Source organism: Trachypithecus francoisi, unplaced genomic scaffold (assembly GCF_009764315.1).
Source record: "Trachypithecus francoisi isolate TF-2019V2 unplaced genomic scaffold, Tfra_2.0 Lachesis_group12, whole genome shotgun sequence".
Lineage (NCBI taxonomy): Eukaryota > Metazoa > Chordata > Mammalia > Primates > Cercopithecidae > Trachypithecus > Trachypithecus francoisi.
In genome coordinates this window covers 80,919,729-80,943,396 of record NW_022681457.1, presented here as the reverse complement: position 1 = coordinate 80,943,396, position 23,668 = coordinate 80,919,729, and the positions used below count along the sequence as shown (strand labels likewise).

Sequence of the window (23,668 nt, the reverse complement as noted above, 5' to 3'; positions counted from 1 at the left end):
GCTCTGTGTGTACAGCAGGTGGTGTGCAGCAGGCTGTGTGTATCACGCTCTGTGTGTGTGTACAGCAGGTGGTGTGCAGCAGGCAGTGTGTGTGTGTGTACAGCAGGTGGTGTGCAGCAGGCTGTGTGTATCACGCTCTGTGTGTGTGTACAGCAGGTGGTGTGCAGCAGGCTGTGTGTATCATGCTGTGTGTGTGTGTGTGCAGTGGGCAGTGTGTGTGTATGTATCAGGCAGTATATGGTGTGTGTTTATATGCAGCATGCAGCGAGTAGTTTGGTGTACAGCAGGTGGTGTGCAGCAGGCTGTGTGTATGTATCAGGCTCTGTGTGTGTGTGTGTGTACAGCAGGCGGTGTGCAGCAGGCAGTGTCTTTATCAGGCAGTGTGTGGTGTGTGTGTGCGTGTTTATGTGCAGCGAGTAGTTTGTGGGGTGTGCAGCAGGTGGTGTGCAGCAGGCGGTATATTTATGTGTGTGTGTCCAGCAAGTGGTGTGTAGCAGGCTGTGTGTGTGTGTGTGTGTGCGTGCAGTGGGTAGTTTGCAGGAGTGTACAGCAAGCAGTGTGCATGGCATGTACATCAGGTGGTGTGCAGCAGGTAGTGTGTGTGTGCGTGTGTGTACAATAGGTGGTATGCAGTGGGCAGTGTGTGTGTGTGCGTGCAGCAGGCTGTGTGGTGTGTACAGCAGGTGGTGTGCAGCAGGCTATGTGTGTATACATCAGGCAGTGTATGTGTGTGCAGCAGGCTGTGTGTGTGTGTACATGCCCAACAGGCAGTATATTTGTGCAGCAGGCCACGTGTGTGGTGTGTACAGCAGGTGGTGTGTACAGCAGGTGGTGTGCAGCAGACTGTGTGCTTGTACATGCAGCACATAGTGTATGTGTGTGGATGTCAATGCTTGTGCATGTGTGTGGTGTGTACAGCAGGTGGTGTACAGCAGACTGTGTGCCTGTACATGCAGCACATAGTGTATGTGTGGATGTCAGACAATGTGCATGTGTGTGGTGTGTACAGCAGGTGGTGTGCAGCAGGCAGTGTGTGTGCCATGTGGATAGCAGGTGACGTGCAGCAGGCTGTGTGTATAGGTGTGCCTCGGGCAGCGTGGGGGGTGGGAGTGAACAGCAGGTGGTGTGTGCCTTACAAGCTGTGTGGGCAGCAGCAGGAGTGGGCAGCAGGCAGCCTGAACTGAAGTGTGGCAGGGTCAGTCTGGCACTGGCAGGAGGTCAGAGATGCTGTGTCTGGGCTCGTTGTCTCTGGGACCCTGCAGGATCCCTGTTTGGAGCTGTTGGTCAGCCAGGAAGCTGGACAGAGTTGGATGTGGCCAGAATGGTCTGGCTGAGCTGTTCTCAGCACCTGCGGTGGTCCCTCAGCATCTCCTCTGTAGCCAGGCGAGGAGGTGGGGTGCACCAGATAGGGATCCTGCCCGGGCCTGCTAGCAGGAGGTCTTGGGACACTTTCCTCTCCCTCTCCTACCCCACCAAGCCCATAATCCCTTCTGTCTGTTCCCACCTGGCCTCAGTGTGCCCACTGGCCAGGACCATACCACCTATGCCATGCGGGCCAGGGAATCCAGGTGTCTGGATGGAGTGCCTGGTGCTGCCAACCTTGGAGCAGGCTCTGGGGAAGGGCTGTCAGGCACATGAAGTAGTGACCAGGGTGGAGGCAAATCAGTGCTGTACTGAGCTTGGACCTCTGGGTTCTGCAGGAGCTCTAACCTGGCTGGCTTTGGGGCTCAGAGGATGATGAAGGACCTCTTAAAATACCCCCTGACCACTCCCCAGCACAGTCCTTTTGGAAACAGCTCTATAGACAGAGGGCCAATGACAGACGTTTGACCCTGTCCTGAGGTATCCTGGGCTGGGCTGGAACTGGAGCAGAGCTGGCGAGGGAGCTTACATTTGCAAGATGGGTGCATGTGTGTTTCCTCAAGGAGTCTCTCTCCCTGCTCCACCTCCTGCCCTGCTCCAAACCTGTATATTCCTCCCACCCATGGTGGAATGACTTGGCCCAGGCCTGACTTTGATGGCTGGGGAGTTTGGGTAAAGGGCTATTGCAGGCACAAGATGGCTTCCCAAGTGGCAAGATGTGATCCCTTTCTATTGTCTACATGTGTGTCTGGGGTAACAGTCTGCTTTGGCAGAAGCTGGGCCTGTCACCTACCTGATTTCCAGCACAGAGGATGTAGAAATGGCCCCAGAACCTGGAACCCAAGCCAGCTTCTACCCCTCCCTTAGCAACTGAGGCATGACCTATATACCTCTGGTCCAGCCGCTGTGGTCCTCTGTGACCTGTCCTTCCACCCCCATGACCATAGTAGATTTCAGATCCACACAGACATGAGGTTCTACAACCATTTCCTGGAGGTTCTAGACCCCAGGCATGGGGATGGGAGAGGTATTAAGTAAGTAGGCACTGCCGGGAGGGCCTTAAAGGTCAGACCCTGGGTTTCTTGGTACCTGGACTCTCCTGTTTTTATTAACTGTGATCTGCCTTCAAGTGCCCAAGTGGACTCCCTTCTGAATGGGTGCTCCTGTTTAGAAGGTGGTACCCCTGTCTCTTCTGTTAGCCGTGGACACTGGGCACTTCCCCTGTGCCCAGCCTGACCCCCTGTCCCTATAGTCATGGGTACTCGCAAGGCCTACTGTGCGTGTTCCCTAGCCTCATGACCACAGTGGAGCCAGTGGCTCTGGGAACAGGCTCACCAAGATGGAGGTTTAAATGCCCAAATGCCCTGTGCGTGCACGTTCTCCATCCTTGGTAAGGTGCTCCCTCCCACTGGTTTGCTTGCTGGGGAGAGAGGACTTTTTTTTTTTTTTTTTTTTAGATGGTGTCTCACTCTGTCGCCCAGACTCTGGAGTGCAGTGGCACAATCTCAGCTCACTGCAACCTCTGCCTCCTGGGTTCAGACGATTCTTCTGCCTCAGCCTTCCGGGCACCTGGAACTACCGGCATGCGCCACCACACCTGGCTAATTTTTTGTTATTTTTAGTAGAGATGGGGTTTCACCATGTTAGTCAGGATGGTCTCGATCTCCTGACCTTGTGATCCACCCACCTCAGCCTCCCAAAGTGCTGGGATTATAGGTGTGAGCCACCGCGCCTGGCCCTGAGAGGACTTTTTTTTGAGATGGAGTCTCGCTCTGTCACCCAGGCTGGAGTGCAGTGGCGTGATCTCGGCTCACTGCAACCTCCGCCTCCTGGGTTCAAGTGATTCTCATGTCTCAGCCTCTCAAATAGCTTGGGATTACAGGCATGCGCCACCACGCCCAGCTAATTTTTTGTATTCTTAGTAGAGATGGGGTTTCACGAAACTTGTTGGCCAGGCTGGTCTTGAACTCCTGACCTCAAGTGATTCGCCCGTTTTGGCCTCCCAGAGTGCTGGGATTACAAGCATGAGGCACCGCTCCTGGCCAAATTTTAATCAGAGGAATGACATGATTAAACTTAAGCCTCAGAAAGCTCTGTGTGGGTGCATAGTTGGGGCTGGAAGGAAACCAATGACAGGTTGTTGCAGTCCGGGTGAGAGATGGCATTGGTGCAAATCTGGGTATGGGTAGGGGAAGATAGGGGAACAGATCACTAGAAGGTTAGAAAGAGGCTGGGCACAGTGGCTCATGCCTATAATCCCAGCACTTTGGATGGCCAAGGTGGGCAGATCACTTGAGGTCAGGAGTTCAAGACCAGCCTGGCCAACATGGTGAAACCCCGTCTCTACTAAAACTGTAAAAATTAGCTTGGTGTGGTGGCGGGAGCCTGTAATCCCAGCTACTCTGGAGGCTGAGGCATAAGAATTGCTTGAACCTGGGAGGCAGAGGTTGCAGTGAGATGAGATGGCACCACTACACTCCAGCCTAGGCGACCAAGCAAGACTCCATCTCAAAAAAAAAAAAAAAAAAAAAAAGAAGATTAAAAAGAGTAGAGGCCTGCCTGGCTACCTGTAGGATTGGGGAGGTGCAAGGCTCCAGGTTCCTGGCTCTGGGGCTGGGTAGGTGGGGGTGCCATTTCTAAGATTCATGTACTGGAGGAGGACCAGGTTTGAGGAGGCAAGTTGGTGAGTCCAGTTAGAAATCTGTTGAGCCAGGTATGTGCAGGCATCCAGGGGAGGTGTCAAAGAGGCCTCATACACATTTGCCTGGCACTCCAGGGGACATGGAATTGGAATCTTGCAGGCTGAGAAATAGCAAATCTCAGGGAGCCAGAGCCAGGACAGAAGGAGCCCCAGGAACTGAATCTTCGTGTTCGGAGGAGGTTCCTGAGAGACTGGAGGGAAACCAGGACTGTGTGAGGCCAAGAAGATCAAGAGAAAAAAGTGTGTGAAGGAGGAGTGGTCAGCAGGGCCAGTGCTGCCGAGAGGCCCAGCATGTGTCCTTAGCAGTTAGTTCGGTGGAGCCATTGTTGGCCTTGGTGTCGGGAGACAGCAGGGTGCAGCCGGTCCACAAGGCTGAGAAGTGAAAGGGAGGCTATCAGTCTAGAGTGATTGGAAGTAGGGCCTGAATCTAGGGAGTGAATGGATGACAAGAGTCTCCCTGGAGTAGGACTGAGGTTGGGGAGCCACTGAAGGAGAGTCCAGTGTGGACCAGAGTCTGGAACTGCAGTGTGGGTTGGGTGTATGCGCAGGGGATGGCCCCTGGGTTCATGTGGTGGGGAGGCCTCAACCAGGTTGAGTAGGGTGATGTGGGGTGCCAGGGAAACCCGAGGAAGGGGGGATAGGACTGGGAGGGGGAGGCCGCGCCTGCCAACAGGCCCCAAACAGCTCAGATTGAAAAACAAAACAGGCTTTTAAGATGCCAAGTTTGATGAAATCCGAGTGCTGGAAGAGGTGGGAGTTTGCTCTTGGAAAAACAGCTGAAAATCGAGACTCAAAGCTGCGAAGGGAGATGGGCCCAAGGCTCCCCAGGCCCCCCTTACTGCCTGGAAGCCTGGGGGTGGGGCTGGGCTCTCTGGGAGAGTGTGGGAGCATGCAGATCTGGCAGCCTTCGACTTTTGCGGGGCATCTGGCCCTGGCCCTGCTGAGGATGGAGCTGCTGGAGGTGGCCTTGGTTTCTGTGAAGAGGCTGGAGGGCAGGGGGAGCCAGCACTCCTGCCACCTATGAGGTTCCTTCATGTGTCTCATCCCTGCATGTGTCTCCAGGCGCATGTGTCTTGGCATAGGTGCGTCTGGCTCTGCATGTTTCCACATGTGTGTTTGCGTGTCTCTGTGTGCACCGCCTCTGGATCTGCTTGCATGTGTCTGTTTCCACAGGTGCTTGCCACTGCAGGTGCCCCTCCACATGCACATGTAGGTTTCTATTTTTACACCTGTCTGTTTCTCCATTTATATTTCTGTGGGTTCCTGGCTGTGCATGTTTCTACGGTGTCTATGCGTTGAGAGGCAGGGTGAGGCCAGGCCCAACACTCAAGCTTAGGGGAGGCGGTCAGGCTCACAGACGGTACCACCCCAGGGAGCCTGTGTCTGTGTGTGTGGGTGTGTGCCTGCGTTTGCATGGAGACGCCACGAAGCTGGGTAAACACGGGTGAGAAGGTCATACTGACAGACGGTGCTGCCTGCCCCGGGACCCTGCAAGGCGTCTCCATCTGTCAGCTTCCCTGGTGCAGCCCCTCCCTCTGGCCCAGAGACTCTCCCTCAGGCGTCCAAGGCTGAGCTGGACAAAGAGACCTGTGTGTACTTTGTAGGGGGCCTCAGCAGCCTCCACCCCCATCTTAGGCTCATCTGTCAGGACCCCAACACATGCCCCAGCTCCCACTAGACTCGCTTTGGTACTGTCATCTCACCACCCTCCCCGCCAACAGCCTTTACAAAGGCAGTTTTCCCCTCCTCCCTGGAAAGCTTTCTGCCTCCCATGCTCATGTGTTTCCTGTTCTTGAATCTCCCTCCTCCAGGAAGCCACCAAGATAGCAAGTGAGCTGTGGAGTCAAACCGATCAGCTCCAACACTGCTGTGGGAGGTTAGCCAAGCTCTCACCCACTTCTGAACCTTAGATTCCCACCATCGACCCCCGACCCTCCCCCCGCGAGGGTTTGTCATCGTCTTCTGCCCATGGGGCAACCAAACCTCTTCACAGAAGGGGACAGGTCTCATTGCTGCAGTGGCTAAAGGCCAGCTCTGTTAGGTGCAGGAGGCATTCACACACACGTGCACACTCCCCACCTTGCACACAGATCTGCGCGAGCCGGGGAGACCCTAGGGAATGTGTGTGCATGCTGCCTATGCATGCAGGTATAATCCGCAAATGGTGTGGGGAGTCGGGCTCCTGCGTACCTCTGCAGGCCCCTAAAGTCCCCATGGGCTTCTCCTTCCATCCAGGGGACCCTCTTATCAGGCGATGGCCTGAGATGCGTAGTGCGGACGCCCCCGGCGCTGAGGCTGCGGAGGCAGATGGCTCCTCCCCGCACTGTGCTGGGTACCCGGTTGCGGGTAGAGGGAAGGGCCGCGTCGGTGAAGCAGGAAAGCCTAGTGGGTGGATTCCCTGGAGCTGGGGAGCCGGGGCCTGGGAAGGGGGGCAGAGGCTCCACCCAGGCGGGGGCGGGAAGGGCGGTGCCGGGGCGGACAGCGGACGAGCGCGCCTGCACGGACTCGGGCACACGCAGCCCTTCAGCCGAGGCACCCGCCGCTCCGCCGTCGCCATGGCTACCGGCTGGTCTGGAGCGGGGAGGGGCCCTTCCTCCCCTCCGCGCCAACAGGATGCGATTTGAGGGGACTCGGCGTGACTGGTGCATCCCGGGGTTGGAACGTGGGTGCGTGCCTGCAAGTGTCCACACGTGGGGGACCCTGGGGTTCGCTTTGCGGTAAACACAAACGCCGCGGCGCTGTGGCGCTGTGCGGGGCTCTGCAGTGGAGCCCAGCCGAGGCGTGGTGTGGGGGAGGGCTGCCGGGCCCCTCACTCTCAGGGTGTTCATGCCTAGAGTGCTGGAGCTGGGGGCCTACCACCCGGTCTCCTCCCAGCCCCACCTCCGATTTAGCTATGTGACCTTGGGCAGGTGTTTAGATGTCTAGATCTCTGTAAGCCCCTGGTTGCCTATATACCTCATAAGGGTTTGGTAAAGATTTAAGTCATTTTGTAAAGCATTTTAACGTAGTACCTGGAACCTAGTAAATGCTCCATAGATCTTACTGTCCCTCATACCTGGATCTCAGTGTTCCCAGTTGTTGATGGGTTTGGAGTGATCATGTGACATCAGCTGAGGAGTTGCCCAGGTCCTTAACCTGAGTGTTGAGGCTGCAGTAGACCCAGCTCCTGCGGGTGCCTGTGGGGGAAGGTGGTAACTGTGCCAGTAGGGCTGGTAGGTCAGTTTACACCAGGATGCCCAGTGGCTCAGCCGGGCCAGGCGCATGGTGGGCATCAGGAAGGGGCTGCTGTACTTGGGTGAATTGAATGTTCAGATGCGCCTGGATGGGAGAGAAGGAAGAGGCAGCAGTGAGTTGCTCCTGAGGGGCTGGAGCCCTCCTGTAAGACCCACTTCCCTTCCCAGGTGGCAGAGTGGCAGCTTTCTGCGTGCTGCCTGGAAGCCTAGTTGGCACAGGGGACTGGCTTTTGGGTCCTGCTGTTTTATGAACAGCTCTCCACACATTCTGGTTTTAGGCCCTGGAGGCAGTGCCTGAGGGATGATCTGAGCCAAGGACAGAGCCACTGAGGGTGTGATAATTGAGGGAGGAAAATTAATTGTCCCTAATTTGGCATAAATCCCAAAGACCTTCCCCGTGTAATGAATTCAAAGTAGATTCCAAGACACGAGGCTGCACACATTTGTACTTCCCTTCCCTTCCCTGTCTGCGGGTGGAGATGAAGGCCACCTGACTCCTGGGCCCTGACTCTGGCAGGCCGTGGCCATGTCCTCCCCATGAACTGAGCAGGTAGGAATGAGGTCTTGGAAGAACTAGACTGGTGCTCTGGAGGGCACCTAGGAGGGCACCTAGGATGGCACCGTGAGTGTCCCCAGGTATTAGGGAGGTGAACCCTGCACCTCTGGTCCCCCTCAGGCCTTCCTATGGAAGCAAGCAGCAGCTGGGCCAAAGGAGGTTGATCCCCTGCCTGGGGCATCTCAGTCCTCTTCATTTCTGTCCTCCTTCCCTTCTCTTGCCACTGTTGAACATTTTACTTTTAAAAATCAAAGCTGAAAGGGCGCTGTGGGATCATTACAGCCAAGGAGACACTGGGTTTATATCCAGAACTTCTAGGGCTGCAGGTGGGGAAACGTGCAGCCAGGTCCCAGGAAAGGGTGGGGTGGCAAGGCCGTCCTGGGAATCCTGCTGCTCCCTAGCCTGAGACCTCTGCTCCTCATGGGCCACAGTCACTTTGGGATGCCGCTGGCAACTGGAGCCTTGGGAAGCGTCCCCTGGGGTCTGGCAGCAGATATATAGGTATCTTGCTCCTGCCTGTTGGGGCTCCTCCAACTCCCTCTTCTACCCCCCTCCCAATTGCTCCCCCCGGGTCTCCAAGAGGCTCCAGGGCGAGCTGGTTTCTGCCAGCCTTTACCTTCACGTCTGAGGGTGCCATGTGCCTTTACTCTGGCATAGAAGCCTGACTTCCCCTGGCACATGTTCCCACACACCCATCTTGTGCTGGGCTTGTAGAAGGGAGGCACAGAGTGGTGCTGGTCTCCCCCACCATGAGCCCAGCTCCCCCTCTTCCCCAGGAGACAGACAAAGGACACACATTCCCCTTGCCCCACATTAGGTGTGCCTGGCATCCACAATGGGAGAGACGCTCTGCTGAGGCCTTGAAAACGCTTGGTGGTTTGGTCCTAGTGGGAAGGGCCTCTCACCAGCCTAGGAGCTTCTGACTCTAGTCTCAGTACCTATCTGCCCCAGTGGCTCAGCCCTTACTAGTTACACCAGCTAATATTCACTAGGAGTGAATTCCGCATCAGATGCTCTGCAACACCTTGCATGCACAATCAGATACAGACCTCACAATGGCCTTACGAGGTGGACACTTGAAAGGAGATGAAAGCAGATGAAAGCAGACACAGAATGAGTAACATACCAGGCCCTAAAGCTAGTTTGTGGTGAAGGTGGGAGTCCCATTTGGTCTATACTAGTCCTGAGCCTGTCCTGGACTTGTGCTTCCAAGGGCTGGAGAGTGGATAGCCTTGCCCTACAGCCCCTCAGGGCTGATATGGGAGCCCGTGTGCAGTGGGAGTGGGTTTGCTGCTGACATCTGTTCCTCTTACTCCATGCCAGTGACTCCTCTGTATACCATCAACCCCTAGCAAGCTGGGAGAAGGCAGCCAGGAGGGAGGTTTCCCCATCCCCACCAACTTTTGGTGTCTGTAGAGCTTTTTTATCTCCTGTGCCTCCACATGCTCGGGCATGGTCCGCAGCCCTGACTGTGACTCCCAGGGTCAGGACTGAGTGAGAGAGAAAGCTCAAGGTCAAGGCTGTAGTAGAGAATAGGTCAAGGTCAGGATCAGAGTTAGGAGGGGATCATTGGTAGGGCTGGGTGCCCAGGGTCAGGGCTAGAGACCAGGCAGTGACCTGGGGCCCTGCCATGTGATAGAGCTGAAGGCCAGATGGAGGGAACACTGTGTGTATGGACAGGGGAGAGGGGGCTGGACAGCACAGAGGCCTTCAGGCTGAGCTGTGGCTGTTGGATGCTGCATGAGCTCCCCACTAGCCCCCACCCCCTGCAGCCCAGCATCCATACAATGCTTTCTGCTGTGACCAGCAGAGCATCGATTCTCGTTCTTCTCAGGGCCTGGAGAGATAAGTGCTGACGCCTTCAGTCTGAGGCATTGCCTCTCAGACCTGGAAACTCCCTGACAGGGGCAGGGGTGGGCCCCACTGCAGCCTCTGCCCTGCCAAAGAGACTTAGGGCCCTGTTTGCTCAAATTGGGGTACACTTCTTGCTTAGAAGTCAAGGATGGGGGAGGAGAGTCTTGAGGGCCCTGGCCAACCTGGAGTTGGGGAAGTTACCCCCAGAGGGGTTATAGGGGGCAGGCAGAGCCAGCCCTAATACACACATTGCTCTTCATCTGCAGAGGAACAGCTGCCCCCTGGGTTCCCTTCCATCGACATGGGGCCCCAGCTGAAGGTGGTGGAGAAGGCACGAACAGCCACCATGCTATGCGCCGCAGGCGGAAATCCAGACCCTGAGATTTCTTGGTTCAAGGACTTCCTTCCTGTAGACCCCGCCACGAGCAACGGCCGCATCAAGCAGCTGCGTTCAGGTGAGCAGAGGGCAGGGGTCAAGTGACCATTCAGACCTCAGAACAGGCCTCTTGCCAGATCCCAGCACAGCCTACCCCCTTGGGCCTGGGCGCCTCCAGGGCTGAGCGGAGGGGACCTAGTGGGGTGGGCTGGGTCTTACTGCAAGTGTGCCTGGCCCAGGGAAGAGAGCTCATGGTTGGCTGTGCCTTTACCTTCTTGGGATTGTCAGACTCCAGACTTTGGGCCAGTTCTGCCCCTCGCAGCACATGTGACGTGCCAATGTGGTGGACTTTTCACGGGTGCTCTATGGATGTTCACCCTCCTCCCTGGCCTGAGACAGGGCCTGGATGATGCTTCTCTTTGCTTCCTCAGATGGCAGGGCTTAGCTGGGAAAAGAGGCCAAAGGTGCCTGATTCATCAGGCCTCAAAAGGCTGGACCTTAGGGGCCTGGAACTAAGGGGACTTGCTGTTGTCCCTCGACTACCAGAGCCACCTGTCTCCTCTGGATGTCTTTGTTGAGCCAGCTCGGAGCCCTGGGAGCAAGGATGCCATCGTGCAGGAAGGAGGTGTCGCCCCATTGATCGATCTGCCTGTGAGGCTCCCGCCAGGATAATTGATTCAGTTTTTGTGGGAACAGAGCAGGCGGGAAAAGAGGCTCAGAATCAGCTTGGCTGCATTCTGCATCTGCTGCCAGCACAGCCTGGACCAATAGTCTTTGCTTCGAAGCTCTCCTGCTAGCCATGGGATGGTGGGCCTCGGGCAGGATGGCCAGTGCCGGCCAGAGCCCCTGCTGCCTGTCAGCTGTGATGTCAATGCTGAAAAGGAGGACATGACTCTTGCCCCTTTTAGGGGCCTGCAGGCTTCAGAGGTGCCCTCCCACTCCCTGGGATACCAGCCCCTCCCCATCAATTCCCACCAGGCTCACAGCCCCTTGGTGACCTGCAGGAGGAGGGAGAGACAAGCTTCCCAGCAGGGCAAGATTCTGGCCCCAGCCACGGCCGCCTGAGACAGCCCACGAAGTGTTAGCTCATTTAATTTAATTAAAACTCAACAAGATGGAGGCAGCTGTAGTGCAGTTAATTAAAACAGCCATAATCAAGGCAGCAAACGGCCGGCAGTGTTTGTGGCCGCTGCCCAGCACAGCACAGCGGCCGGCACGGTTCGGCTCCTCTGTGTTTTCTCATAGTTCCCCCAGGCAGGCTCCCCAAGCAACCAGACACTCCTCCCTGCAGGCCTGGGCCCCTCCATGGAACCACGTGGACTTGTCTGGCAGCAGCTCTGGGAAGGCTCTCACACGTTGGTTCAGCTAGCATTTATATAGTGCTTGGGGTGCCCGGCCCTGGGCCACCCCTTCCTTGCCTGTCACTCCACTGGATGCCACTCAGACCCCATCCTCCTTGTCCTCTCGGCAGCAGCTAACATTCCTCCCTCCTTCCCAACCACACTCCCATTTTCCCTAGCCTTCCAGGACTCTATCTCTTGCGACTTCCCTCTTCCTAGCACCCCTTCCCTGCAGCAGCATCTTCCCTTCCACCAAGGAGCCTGGGAGCCCTGCCCTTGCCCCATGGACACAGCCTTGCCCTGGAAGAGCTCACCCCTCCTAAAGCTCCAACTGCCATCTCCTCACCTGCAACTCTAGCTTCAATCTTTCCAGCCCAAACCTCTTACCTGAGCTCTGGATCCAAAAATCAACCTGCCTTCTGGTCTCCCTGACCAGTGATGACCAGTGATGAGTATGACCTTCCTGCCAGACAGCCATACTCTCTTTCTGTAAGTGGCACCCCCCAACCTAAGGAGCATGGGTCTCAAGTTGGTTTGTTTTGAGAGCTCTCAAAAGTATCACCCTTGTGGCTCTCAAATTGGCCCCCTTCTCTCCTACTGCATCAGTCCTATCCTAGGCACCAGACGCTGCTTTCTCTGCCTCCAGGCCCTCCCGAGAATCCATCGTCCTGCAGGTCAGGTTTGCTGCTCATATCCTTCCTGTGCTCTCACCACCTCAGTGGTGTCTCCTTGCCTACCTGGTCAAGTGACGCTCCCGAACAAGGCTTGGAGGGCCCTTCTCAGTCTTCGCCTGCCCGTGTCTCGTCAGGTCCTGGCTACACCACTTACCAGCTCTCTGGCGTTGGTTGTTTTAACTTTTTCGTGTGTTAGTTTTCTCATGTTTGAAAAGGAGTTACAGTAAGCAGTGAGTGAGTCAATAGCAGTCAAAGCTTGAGTTGGTGGGCTGGCCTCTGGTGAGGGCTTCATGGAGCTCTTTCTACTTTCTATGCCCTCGACCGTCCTAACACGGAGCTGTGCTGACCTGTCCTTGGTCCTTGCCCACCTCCGGCCCTCTGTCCACCTTCCGGCTGCTCCACTTGAAAGCCTCCACCCTGCCCAGCCTCTGGCTGCTTCCTCAGGCCTCACCTTGCTTTACATTGTCACCATCTGGCTCCAGTTCTGCTCAGCTAGGCCTTGCAGGGAGGACCTGGGTCTGATCACACTTGCTGAGCTCAGCTGTAGGACAGGTCCTCTCTGAGCCCTCGTCAAGTGAATGATTTCATGAACTTGACCTTTGGCACTTGTCCCTGTAGGCTAATATCTGCTCTAATGTTCACTCCTCCTCCTGCTTTCCAGGTCCAAGGAAGACTTCCTTGTTTCTTTTTCTGCCACCTGGAAGTTGTGACCTCAGGGTCATGGGCCTAGGGTCCAGCTCCTGGGATGGAGCCAGGTGGCACCTAAGGGGCCTCTGCCATCCCACCGTTGCAGTAATACCTGGGCTCTCTCCCCTCCCTGCCTGACCTGGCCCGGGATCGTTGGCTTCAGTTGTTGCTGGCCTTATCCCATTACCATTTAGAAGGGTGCTGAGGCTATTCCATGCACATTTTTCAGGGATGACCCTTCATGGAGTGGACTCAGGCCCGTGAGCACTCAGCTGTTTACAGGGACCTTCACGGTTTATGCATCACCGACAGTTTACAACAGAGCTTTCCCTGCTTTTGTTGCAGCTGATTCTCTTGCAGCCCTGTGAAGTAGGACAGACTGTGATTACCATGCCCACTTCACAGCTGATTTAAGGGAGTCACTTGGGGTCACGCATCAAGACTCGTCCTAGGAGCTCCCCTGTGAGATCACCCCAGGACTTATTATCACAATAGCAAACCTGGGGCCCTGAGGAGCAACTGGACCCTGCTGGGGCTTTGGAGCTGCACATTGCCAGATTCTCCAGACCCCAGGCCCCCACTGACCAGTACCCAGAAGTCTTCCACCATCTGCGACCTGAGCCATAGCACATCTAACCAGGGCATGACCCCCCTCCCCCAAGCGGGAGCTGGACAGGAGGTAGCTGACGGTGTGCACTGCCCAGATGTGAGCTCTGCTCAGCAGGCCTTTTCTCTGTAGTGACGTGACATGCTGCCAAAACCGCCTCCTGGAGAATTGGAACTTGAGACTGGGGTAGGCCCAGGAGGAACAGGAGCAAGCTTATAGAGTGGAAATGGAGTTGTGAGCAGGGTCTTAGAGCCTCTGCTGGGTCCTGAGAGGAGCTTGTTGGCCTACAGGCTGTGCCGAGCCTGGACAGGGCTTGAGGAGATTCCCGCACTCCTGCTGTGGCCTGAACATATGAGCTGCCATCCTGTGTCATAGAGGACAGCCTAACTCACTGAGTCCATGTGCTCATCCAGAGAGCAGTCTCTTCCCCACCCCCAGCACTCTGAGGCAAAACCTGAGGGTCTTAAGAAGAGATGCAGCCTCCGGCTGCAGGAGGAGGCTCACGGTTGGGACACAGAGGGCTTGCAGCCCCTCACGCTGCTGCCTGGCCCCAGCTCTGGCTAGAAGAACCTGTCCCCACCCCACTCTGCCTCACCATCTGCGGGGCCTGCCAGGAGGGCACACTGCCAGTGCATACTCACAATTTCCCTTTGGCCCAGAGTTCCCTGGCACTTCTCGGGCACGAGTACACCCCTAGGGATGCTGACTCCTGGGCCCCTTCAGTCCCTCACACCCGTCTTGTGAAATGGAAAAGGCAGATTCTCTGGTGGGGAAAGTACTGTTAGGTTCTTTCAGAACAGGTTAGGTTCTGGAAGAGCTGAGGCCGGAGTGAGGGGTGCCAGTCCTGGACCACATCCACTGCTCCCACCCCCCACCAAGCCCTGACTTGGATGACAGGAGATCAGCATTGTCAACTTTTTGGTCTCAGGACCTCTGCTTGTAAATATCAGAGAACCTCAAAGAGCTCTTGTTTGTGTGGGTTCTTTTTTCTTTCTTTTTTTTTTTTTGAGATGGAATTGTGCTCTTGTTGCCCAGGCAGTGGTGCGATCTCGACTGCCCACAACCTCTGCCTCCCAGGTTCAAGCGATTCTCCTGCCTCAGCCTCCTGAGTAGCTGGGACTACAGGCATGACTCACCACAACTGGGTAATTTTGTATTTTTAGTAGAGACGGGGTTTCTCCACGTTGGTCAGGCTGGTCTTGAACTCCCGACCTCAGGTGATCCGCCCACGTCGGCCTCCCAAAGTGCTGGGATTACAGGGGTGAGCCTCCGTGCCCAGCTGTTGTGTGGGTTATTTCTATTGATGTTTACCATATTAGGTATTAAGATTGAGATTATTTTAAAATATTTATTAATCCATTTAAAAAATAAAAACCCATGATATATTAGCATAAATAACATTTTTAGGGAAAAATAATTATATTTTTTAAAATAAAAAAGTTTACCAAGAGGGACAACATTGTTTTACCCTTATTACGAATCTCTTGATTTGGGGCTTAGTGGAAGGCAGCTGGATTTTGTAACCACCTCTGCGTTAGGTCAATTGTGATGGCACGTGTCATGTAGCCTCTGGATTTCATAGCCACTTCTGCGTTAGGTCAATTGTGATGGCACATGTCATTAGCCTCTGAAAAGCTCTATGTTCATGAGAGAAAGTGCATAAAGCAAATAATTTCTTAGTATTATGAAAACAGTTTTGACCTTGTGGACCTCCCAAAAGGGTCTCTTGGAGAGAGAGAATCACTGTGTGGGTTCTTCCCACATAACCCTCACTCCCAGGTCCCAGCCTTTGCCCTCTCCCCTACTTCTGCATCTGCGGGACTGGCAGGCTCATCCTGTGGGCAGGCTATGAGTTAGATGGACCTTGTCAAGTCCTTCTGCTTGACTTAGAAGCTGGTGTGACCTTGGGCTTTGGGTACTTCCCTGAATGTCTCTCGGCCTCTGTTTTCTCATTTGAACTTATAGATGAAGAATTCCTCTAGGTGCTGCTGTCAAGTCCCCTGAAAGAGGGATTGGCGTTGGTTTTTCTGCACACTTCCCAATCCCCAGATGTGGGCAGGAAGCGAGCAGCAGGGCAGGGTAGATACAGCTGGACCTGGGCCCATCTATGGGCTCCTCACTCCTCTGGGGGAGGCAGTGGTTGCACAGGGGGCTTGAGCCTCAGAGCAGGTACCTGTTGGGGATGAAACCTGCTCAGATTTCCTAATAGGCCTGGATCTAGAGGGTGAGCACCTGGCCCTCAGGGTTACCAACCCTCAGGGTTATGAGGTGCCAGACAGGCAAAGGTTGGGCACTGATCTCTGCCTCTCGCCAGCCAGGCCAAAGGGGGGAAGTTCAGTAGTCCCCCAGTTTTTAGCGGGGTTGAGTGGGCTTTCTAAGGACTCTGCCCCGGGCTGTGAGTTTGCTGAGTCCTGCCGCCCTTTCCGCTGGGCTGGGCTGCATGTTGTGGGAGGCCCAGTGTGCTAGTAGCCCATGGCAAGCCCTCCCTTTAGCCTCTGTCCTGTCTGCCTTAACACCAGGCTTTGTTTTGGTAAGTGCTTTGTTTTGGAATCTTACCCACCGGTGGGATTTGGGTGGCCCTGTGGGGTGGGGTTGCTACCTCTTTTCTTCACCTTCCCCCTCCATTGGCCCCAGCCAGTGTGGTCTGCAGGAGTCCTGACTCACCTCCCTGATTCTCGTCACCCCCAGCCCCACTGAGCCCCCTCCTCGTCCCCAGAGCAGAGCCAGTGACCTGGGACACAGCTTCACCCACACTCAGCCTGGCTCTGCCTGGTGCTTGCTCACACATCGTCCGCGTCGGCCTAACTCAGGCCTCAATTTCTCCATGTATTTAAGGTCTTTTCTTGTGTTTTATTTGACCTGATTTGGCTTTGTGTGGCTTTCCTTCCTTTTGTACTAATGCTTCTCTCTGATCTTATTTGCATTCAAATTACCTCGCCAGGTGGTTCACCAATCAGAGGTAAGAATGCTGTCCGTGCCTCTCGCCACACCACGCCTTGCCACTGCCGTCACCTCCACTCCATCCCGTCCAGTGTGTCACCTCCCCATCCCCATCCCAACCTCTTCAGCCTCCTCATCTCCAGCTCCAGCACCCCCAACACCACCGGCCACCACACACATCCACTCTCAGTCATTCCCTCCTGTGGACTCATCCATTGCAAGTCTGAATTGTGAAGATACTCGCCGAGCCCTGTCCTGGACGGCAAGCCCTGCTGCCCAGGTCTTCCAGGCCATCCCCACAGAAGGGACCCCATCAGCTCCTGCTGTGAAACTTAGCCTATCCCTAGTAGGCTTCCCTAGGCAGAAAAGCTTCCTGTAAGGTTGAGGAGCATGACCAAGCCTTGCCTTTTCTCTTGACAGTCTCCTCTTTTGGGGGGACCTCAATTATTACTTGACTTTCCCTTTAGTATCCTGGCTCTGTACTGTAGTAGAATGAGGATCATCCCTTCAGCCTGGCAAGGATTAGGAGGAATGTTCACTTAAGACTTCCGTGTAGGTGCTGGGATGACAACAGGGAGGTAAACAGGCTCGTGCATAACTCCATCACCTGGCCTGTCAGCTTGGAGTCCCCACTGGGCTGCCGCCATGCAGCAGGGCCCTGCAGCCTAAGAGTTAAAAGCACAGATTCTGGACTCAGGAAGATCCGGGTTCAAGTCTGACTTACCACCTATGTGATCTTCAGAAACTCAGTTCATCTCTCAGAAGTGTGTTTCCTCTTTAAATTGGGGCATGGCCACCTGCTGCACAGGGTCATGAGAATTAGAGGAGAGGAGGATGTGTAGTGTCGGGCGCAGAGCAGACACCTGTAAAATGGTGGCTTGTCTATTCACATCATTTTCTCCCCAGTTCTCTCAGTGTCTGTGGGCACATCTAGACCTTCAGAGCTCAAGACCAGGATGGTCTCAGGGAAGAGCAGCCGCCTTCCTGGGTGGTATCTTGCCCATCACCCTGAGGCTGGCTCTTGCTTCACCTGGTAGCCCCCCAACCCCCTGCCCATCTGCTCAGCCTGTGCTGACTCTTTGCTGTCCCTGCTGCTGGGTCCTGGTATTGGTTCCAGATTTGGGGGATTCTGTGTGCAAATAGGCACCCGGTCTCTGTTAGGCCCCCTGACCACTCTTAGGTTCTTGTTGCAGAGGAACCTCCTGTTTTCTGGGTCAGAAGTTCCACCCAGGCAACACTTTCTGCTTTAAGCCTGTGGCACCAGCCACCAGGTCTCCCCCACCCCACCCACACCCCCTGCCTCACTGAGGTGACCTTAGGGCAGCCTCGACCCCTCGGGCCTGAACCGCACCTGCTTAAATGAACATTTTCTGTAACAGTGTCCATCCATCCCATCAGCATGACCTGTTGGGTGCCCTTCAGGGCTGCTCTTAAAGGAGATGGTATTTGGCATGTGCACTGGGCCCTGGTGCTCCCTGGCACCTGGTGGGGAGGGCTGAGGCCAGCACCACAGAGGCAGGCTGGTCCTGCATCCTGCATTGGTGGCCTCCCCTCTTCCTTCACCTCTAGCTCCCAGTCCCCTGGGGGTTCCCAGCCCCTCCTGCTACCCTGGGTTAGATGGTGGAAGAGGGACATCAGGCAGTGAGGGGGCTATAGGTCAGACCCAGGGTGGTCCCCCTTTGGGCCCCAGCCGTGAGAGCATGACTTGGAACTCTTCCTCTGGCTCCTGTCCAGTCCAGGCAAGGGGGGCCCGGCAGCTTCTGTCCGTGTCCTGTGTGGGTGTGATTGTCCATCAACCTGGGCCCTGGGAAGGTGGGGGCTGTCAGGTCAGGCTGGCTGTTCTGTGCAGGAGGTGGTTTTGTCAGACTGTGTCCTGTGGGGGTTCTTAACTGTTGGACCATCCTGTGTGGGTGTAATTGTCTGTTGGATTGTTCCAGGGAGGGGTGTGCTGCCTGTGCCCGGGGGTGTTTCTGTCATAGACAGCTTGCCCAGTGTGCTTTCACAAGCAGTTTTTTCAAGTGTTTATTGATGGGGCCAGGGGATGGCCAAGTCGAGTGGGTCCGCCCCCACCCTGCCGCTCTGCCTTGGCCTCCCCCGCCGGGACCTGTCAGAACTGGCCTCAAGCCCAAGATTCCTCCACCCTTTCTGAGGGTCCTTTTGCTACCCACCCCAACCCTGGCTCCTGTCTGTCCGTCTGCGGCCAGAGCAGCCCCTCAGGGCACTGGCCCGAGTGGGAGCTCCAACCTCCATTAGCCTCCTGAATTATGCAGGAGCCGTGGTGGGTCGAAGCACTTTAGCAGGACCAGGCTGAGGAGAGGAGCCGGAATGGGTGGGGCTGGTGGGGAGGGGGTGGAATAGGAGGGGAAGATGGTGCTGGGAGCAGAGGCTGCTGGGCATCAGGCCCCCAGAGCAAGCCCATTCTTTCCTGGTGGGCGGCAAATTCTCAAGCTCCAGCCCAATGAGGGCATAGTGTGCTTGTGAATCCCAGGCCTGCCATTCTGCAGGCTGCTCCCACACCTGGCTCTGACTGGCCTAGCGGGGCTGCAGGGCCGGGAACACTAACGGGGATGTTGATTGGGAAACAGGCTTCAGTACTGTCAAGAGTGTGGCGGAAACTGAGTGGAGCTGGGGGTTGGGGTACAGTCCCTGGCAGAGCAAAGACGAGTCTTGCTGGATTGTGGGGACCATGAGATTGTGCTCCAAAACACAACCCTTGGTTCTAGCCAGGAGGCCACTGGGCTCATCAGGCAGAGCTTCCTGGAAGCAGCAGGGGTGCCAGGGTGTGGCCTGGATGAGCTTCGACATCTGGTCAACATCAGCCACAGACGCTGTCGAGACCTCTCACCGTGTTCCAGGCCACACTCGACATGGGCCATACCTGACCTCTTGCTTCGTGTCCCCACAGGTGCCTTGCAGATAGAGAGCAGTGAGGAATCCGACCAAGGCAAGTACGAGTGTGTGGCGACCAACTCGGCAGGCACACGTTACTCAGCCCCTGCGAACCTGTATGTACGAGGTAAGGACGCAGGCAGTACCTGGCCCCTGTCACCACGGAGCTGTGCTGCACCTGCCAGGCTCTCTGCCCAGAGCCCTTGGTGCAGACACACAAGGGACTGCCATGGGCCCGTTCTCTTCTTCCTGCTGCTTTCTGCAGCAGCGATAGCAGCAGCAGCAGCTCCCACTGGGCAAGCTCCCGGCATCTGCCACTACTTTGCCTTCCTTCCCTGCAGGCCCGCGGGGAAGCAGCCACTCTTGGGAGCATTTGTATCTCTTGTAGGTCCTGCCGCATGGGCCCAGAGCCTCATGGGAGTTTGGAGCCATCCAGGCACACTGCTTGGTGTATGTGCATGTGTGTGTGCACACACAGGCACACTTCTCTGTGTGTAAATGCATGCATACCTGGCCTGGCTTTCCTTCAGTACATCCTCCTGCCTGCCGCAGCGCGGTGGGCTCCAGAACCACTGTGGCTCTGGGCTTTGGGGTAGCCAGGCCTCAGAAATGGACCAGGCCCGGTGAGCCTGTCTTCTGGCCAGGTCTGCTTGGGGCCTTCCTGGAAGAACCGTTGTGTTCAGCTGTGAGCCCCTATGGTTATGTTGCCTCGGGCGAGCACCTGCTGTGTTCCAGGTGTTCATTGCTGGAAGCGCGTGGACAGTGTGCTTTCTGGAAGTCCAAGTTCCCAGCAGAGAGGAGCCTGGGGACTGTTTTGGGGTTTCCAATCTCTGCTATGTTCACAGCCTAAGGGTGACTAAAGCTGGCCACCTTACTCTTTCCTGAGAACACCCTAGGTCTGGTATACATGTGCCCAGGAGGGGCCCTGAGAGCCCCTTCCACCCTCACCCTGTCCCCTCACCTAGCCCTCCTGCACAGATGGATGTCATTAAAAGTTAAACTGGCAGCCAGGTGTGGTGGCTCACGCCTGTAATCCCAGCACTTTGGGAGGCTGAGGCAGGTGGATTACGAGGTCAGAAGATCGAGACCATCCTGGCCAACGTGGTGAAACTCCGTCTCTACTAAAAATACAAAAATCAGCTGGGTGTGGTGGCGGGTGCCTGTAATCCCAGCTACTCGGGAGGCTGAGGCAGGAAAATCACTTGAACCAGAGGTTGCAGTGAGCCGAGATTGCGCCACTGCACTCCAGCTTGGCGATAGAGGGAGACTCAATCTCAAAAAAAAAAAAAAAAGTTAAACTGTCTCCACCCGGGTTATCTGTGAAGGAAACTGGACGTGGCTCCTTGCAGTGATGATTCCATCATGCCAAGTGCTTAGCGCAGCCTCCTGAGGGATGTCGTCGACTCTCCACCCAGTGGACTCAGCGGGTGATGGCAGTGGCCTGTCCCACTCTTTGGCGCCATGTGGTCAGACTTGCTTACTCAGAGCAGAGAGAATTAGGCGGTCAACCAAAATACACTTATCAAGGGGTTGCTGTCTGTCATGGGAGAGGGTGGTTCTGGAGAGGCCACAGGCTGCCAACCCATTTGGTAGCCAGTTGAGCTACAGAGGAGCTATTCATGGTGGGCAAATTGTGCTTCAGAGACTATTAAAAGTGCTTCATGGGAGTTGGGGGCATGGGATGGGAGGTCGCCTAGCTTACTGTCAGAGGTCTTGCTCATCAAGGCTCAGGCCTCAGGTCAGCTCATCTGTTTTCAGGAACAGGAGCCCAAAAACTTCCCAAATGGCCTAGAGGAGTAGAGTTGTAAGCGGCCCAGCCTTCGCCCCACCCTGCCCCAGGCAGAGTGTCTGGCAGGCATGGGGGGCTGGTGAGTCCGCTGTAGCAGAGGAGCAGCTGGAATGACCCTTCTCAAAGGTCTGCCTCCTCCCACCCTGACTATCCCAAATGCTGTACTGTCTAGAGCTCTGTTCCCAAGACTAGGGTCGAGAGAGTGGCAGTTCCAGGCCTCAGCAAGAAAGCCTTTTGTCTGCATCAGGGAGAAGAGAGGCTCAGTAGAGCCACTGTAAACCTAAGCCAGCTGCAAGGGCATGGCCTATGGGCACATTTCCTAGGGCACAGCTACAGGAAGCAATGCTGAGGCAGCAGAAGGCCCAGAGGTGGATGGATGGCCCTCCCCCCGCCCACATTTTCCTCTTGGCTAGGCAGCATTCTCTGAAGTCACTGTTACACTGGCCCCAGCCCTGGAGGCAGAGCAATGGGTCTCTTTGGAGATCGACTGAGCTTAGCTGCTGTAGCTGGCAGCTCAGTCACTGCCCAGGGAGATTTTATGTGCAGTCCCTTGGGGCATCCCTGTCTGTGGAGCTCCCTGTTTACACTTGGTAGACTCAGGCAGGGCCCTGACTGGCTCCTGCCATGGCCCATCCTCTGCCCCTACCAGCTCTTCCTGAATCTACCCTTCTGGCTCCATCCCCACTTGCCTTTTGGTAGGAAATACGGGGGTTCCTTTAGTTCCAGCCCCACTTGCCAGGGACTCTAAAACAGCCAAGCCTGACTTCTGTTGTCTCTCTTACACACACATACAACGTTCCTGTGGGCCCTGATGTCTCAGGACCAGTTCTAAGCTCTGTCCCCAGGACCTGCCTCATCTAGACCCTAACTGAATCTATAGCCACTCTGCTTTGCCAAGAGCAACCTGCCCCATAGGCCCAGGATAGGCCCTCCTGTCCTAACAACAGGACTTCCGCACACCTGAAAGGCCCTGCTCCCTGGGTCCCTGGCTTCTGGTGCCCCCACCCTTCCTCATCTCATGCGTGACAAACCCCCTGCCTTCTGCCCTCAGCAGTACTAGGGGCCCTTCAGCCCCAGGGCCTGGGGACAGCCTGTACCAGGCTGACCACCAGCTCTGCCTCCTGAGCCCTGCTTGTGGGTGGATGGCTATGGAGGAACCCCCAGTGCTGGCCTGCTTGCTGGCCTGCACCCTGTCCATCTCCCAGCAGAGAGGCTTCGAGGTTTCCTCCCATAGCAGGCTCCTGAGCCTCAGTCGGGTTGATGTGGGCTCTAGCCATGAGTTTCTCAGCCACAGCACTGTTGACATTTTGGTCTGGATGATTCTTAGTTGTGAGGGGCCATCCTGTGCATTGGAGGGTGTTTAGCAGCATCTCTTGCTCACTAGATGCCAGTAGCACCCCTCAGTCAAAACATACGTTGCCACATGTCACCTGGAGGAAATTACTGACAGCTTCCTACTGCCATTGTCTCTTTTCTGTGTCCACTGGCCGCAAGTCTTCGTCTCCTCATCAGACTTGGCTTCGGTATCTCCCTCACATCTCCCTTCTGTCCCCCAAGTTCTCAGGGCTCCCAGTGTCTCTCTGAGGCCACGCAGCTGCTACATTTAATGGGACAATACATGGGAAGCACCCGGCACATTGCCAGGCACAGAGGAATCACTTGCTAGTCAGTAGCCTCTACGGCTGTCCGGATAGCACCATGGAGGGATGTGTCATCCAGTTACATCTGCCTTTGTTCACAGTTGTCCACAGCTCCACCCACAGTCTAGCAGGCCCAGGCATGCTGGGTGGGCCAGCGCCTTTCTCCGTCACCACCTGACTCTCCCTGAGTGACTCATTCTCTCCTTCCATCTACAGCTCCCTGGGTGTACAGCTGCTGGGGCCAGTGTGGAGCCCTGCCCTCCTCAGAGCCTGGCCTACCTGTGCCAGGACTACCAGCCTTCCCCCTTCTCTCCAGGGACCTGGCTGCAGGGCCACAGCTGTCTAAAACAGGGACAGTGCCTTTCTCCCCACAGGTGCCCAGACGTGCTCCTCACACTGGTGGTGTGTGTGGGGGTGATTTCTGGTGGCTCGTGTACCTTGGCAAGTTTGTGGGCTGGGAGGGCCTTGACCCCAGAGCCCAGTCCACAGGGTCTGTCTGAGCTGTGGGGTGCGTGTGAGGCATGGGGGCCTGCCTGTGCCCCATTTCCACCTGCCCCGGCCCCACCCTCGGCCTCTCTGGCGCCTGCTGGCGGGCGTCAGCTCTGTCCACCATGTCCTCCATGAGTCCTGAGTCTTTTGTGAGCGATGTGGTTCGTGTGCACCTGTGTGCATGTGTGTGTGCGAGGGGGCACAGGAGTCTCGTCTCGTCTCCGTGCTGTGTGGGCAGATGAAGGTTGGCCTGTTTTTACTCTCTCTGTGTTTCTCCTTGTCTTTTTTTTATTCCCTCCTCATCTTCATCGCACTCTGCCATCAACCCAAACTCTCATCTCTCAGATCAGCGAGAAGGTTGGTCCTTTTCACTTCTTATCCATCTACAGTTCGCCCGTCAATGGGACGCGCCTGTCAGTAGGGCCCAGCGGGCTCGGTCAGCTCCCTCAGGCTCACTGCGCCGTGCCTGCCTGCCAGTCTCTTGTTTGGGCCGGCGGGCAGGCAGGACCAGGGGTGGGTGGGCAGCCCCCT

At 56.0% G+C, this 23,668-nt stretch overlaps 1 protein-coding gene across 1 annotated transcript in view; it reads left to right on the top strand.

The window, feature by feature from the left end:
* The window catches only part of PTPRF (protein tyrosine phosphatase receptor type F), a 99,253-nt gene that overhangs the window by 34,849 nt on the left and 40,736 nt on the right, over positions 1-23,668 (top strand). The window contains 3 exon segments of the mRNA XM_033226745.1: positions 9,973-10,161; positions 19,236-19,346; positions 23,483-23,494. Coding sequence (XP_033082636.1) covers positions 9,973-10,161; positions 19,236-19,346; positions 23,483-23,494 — 312 coding nt within the window.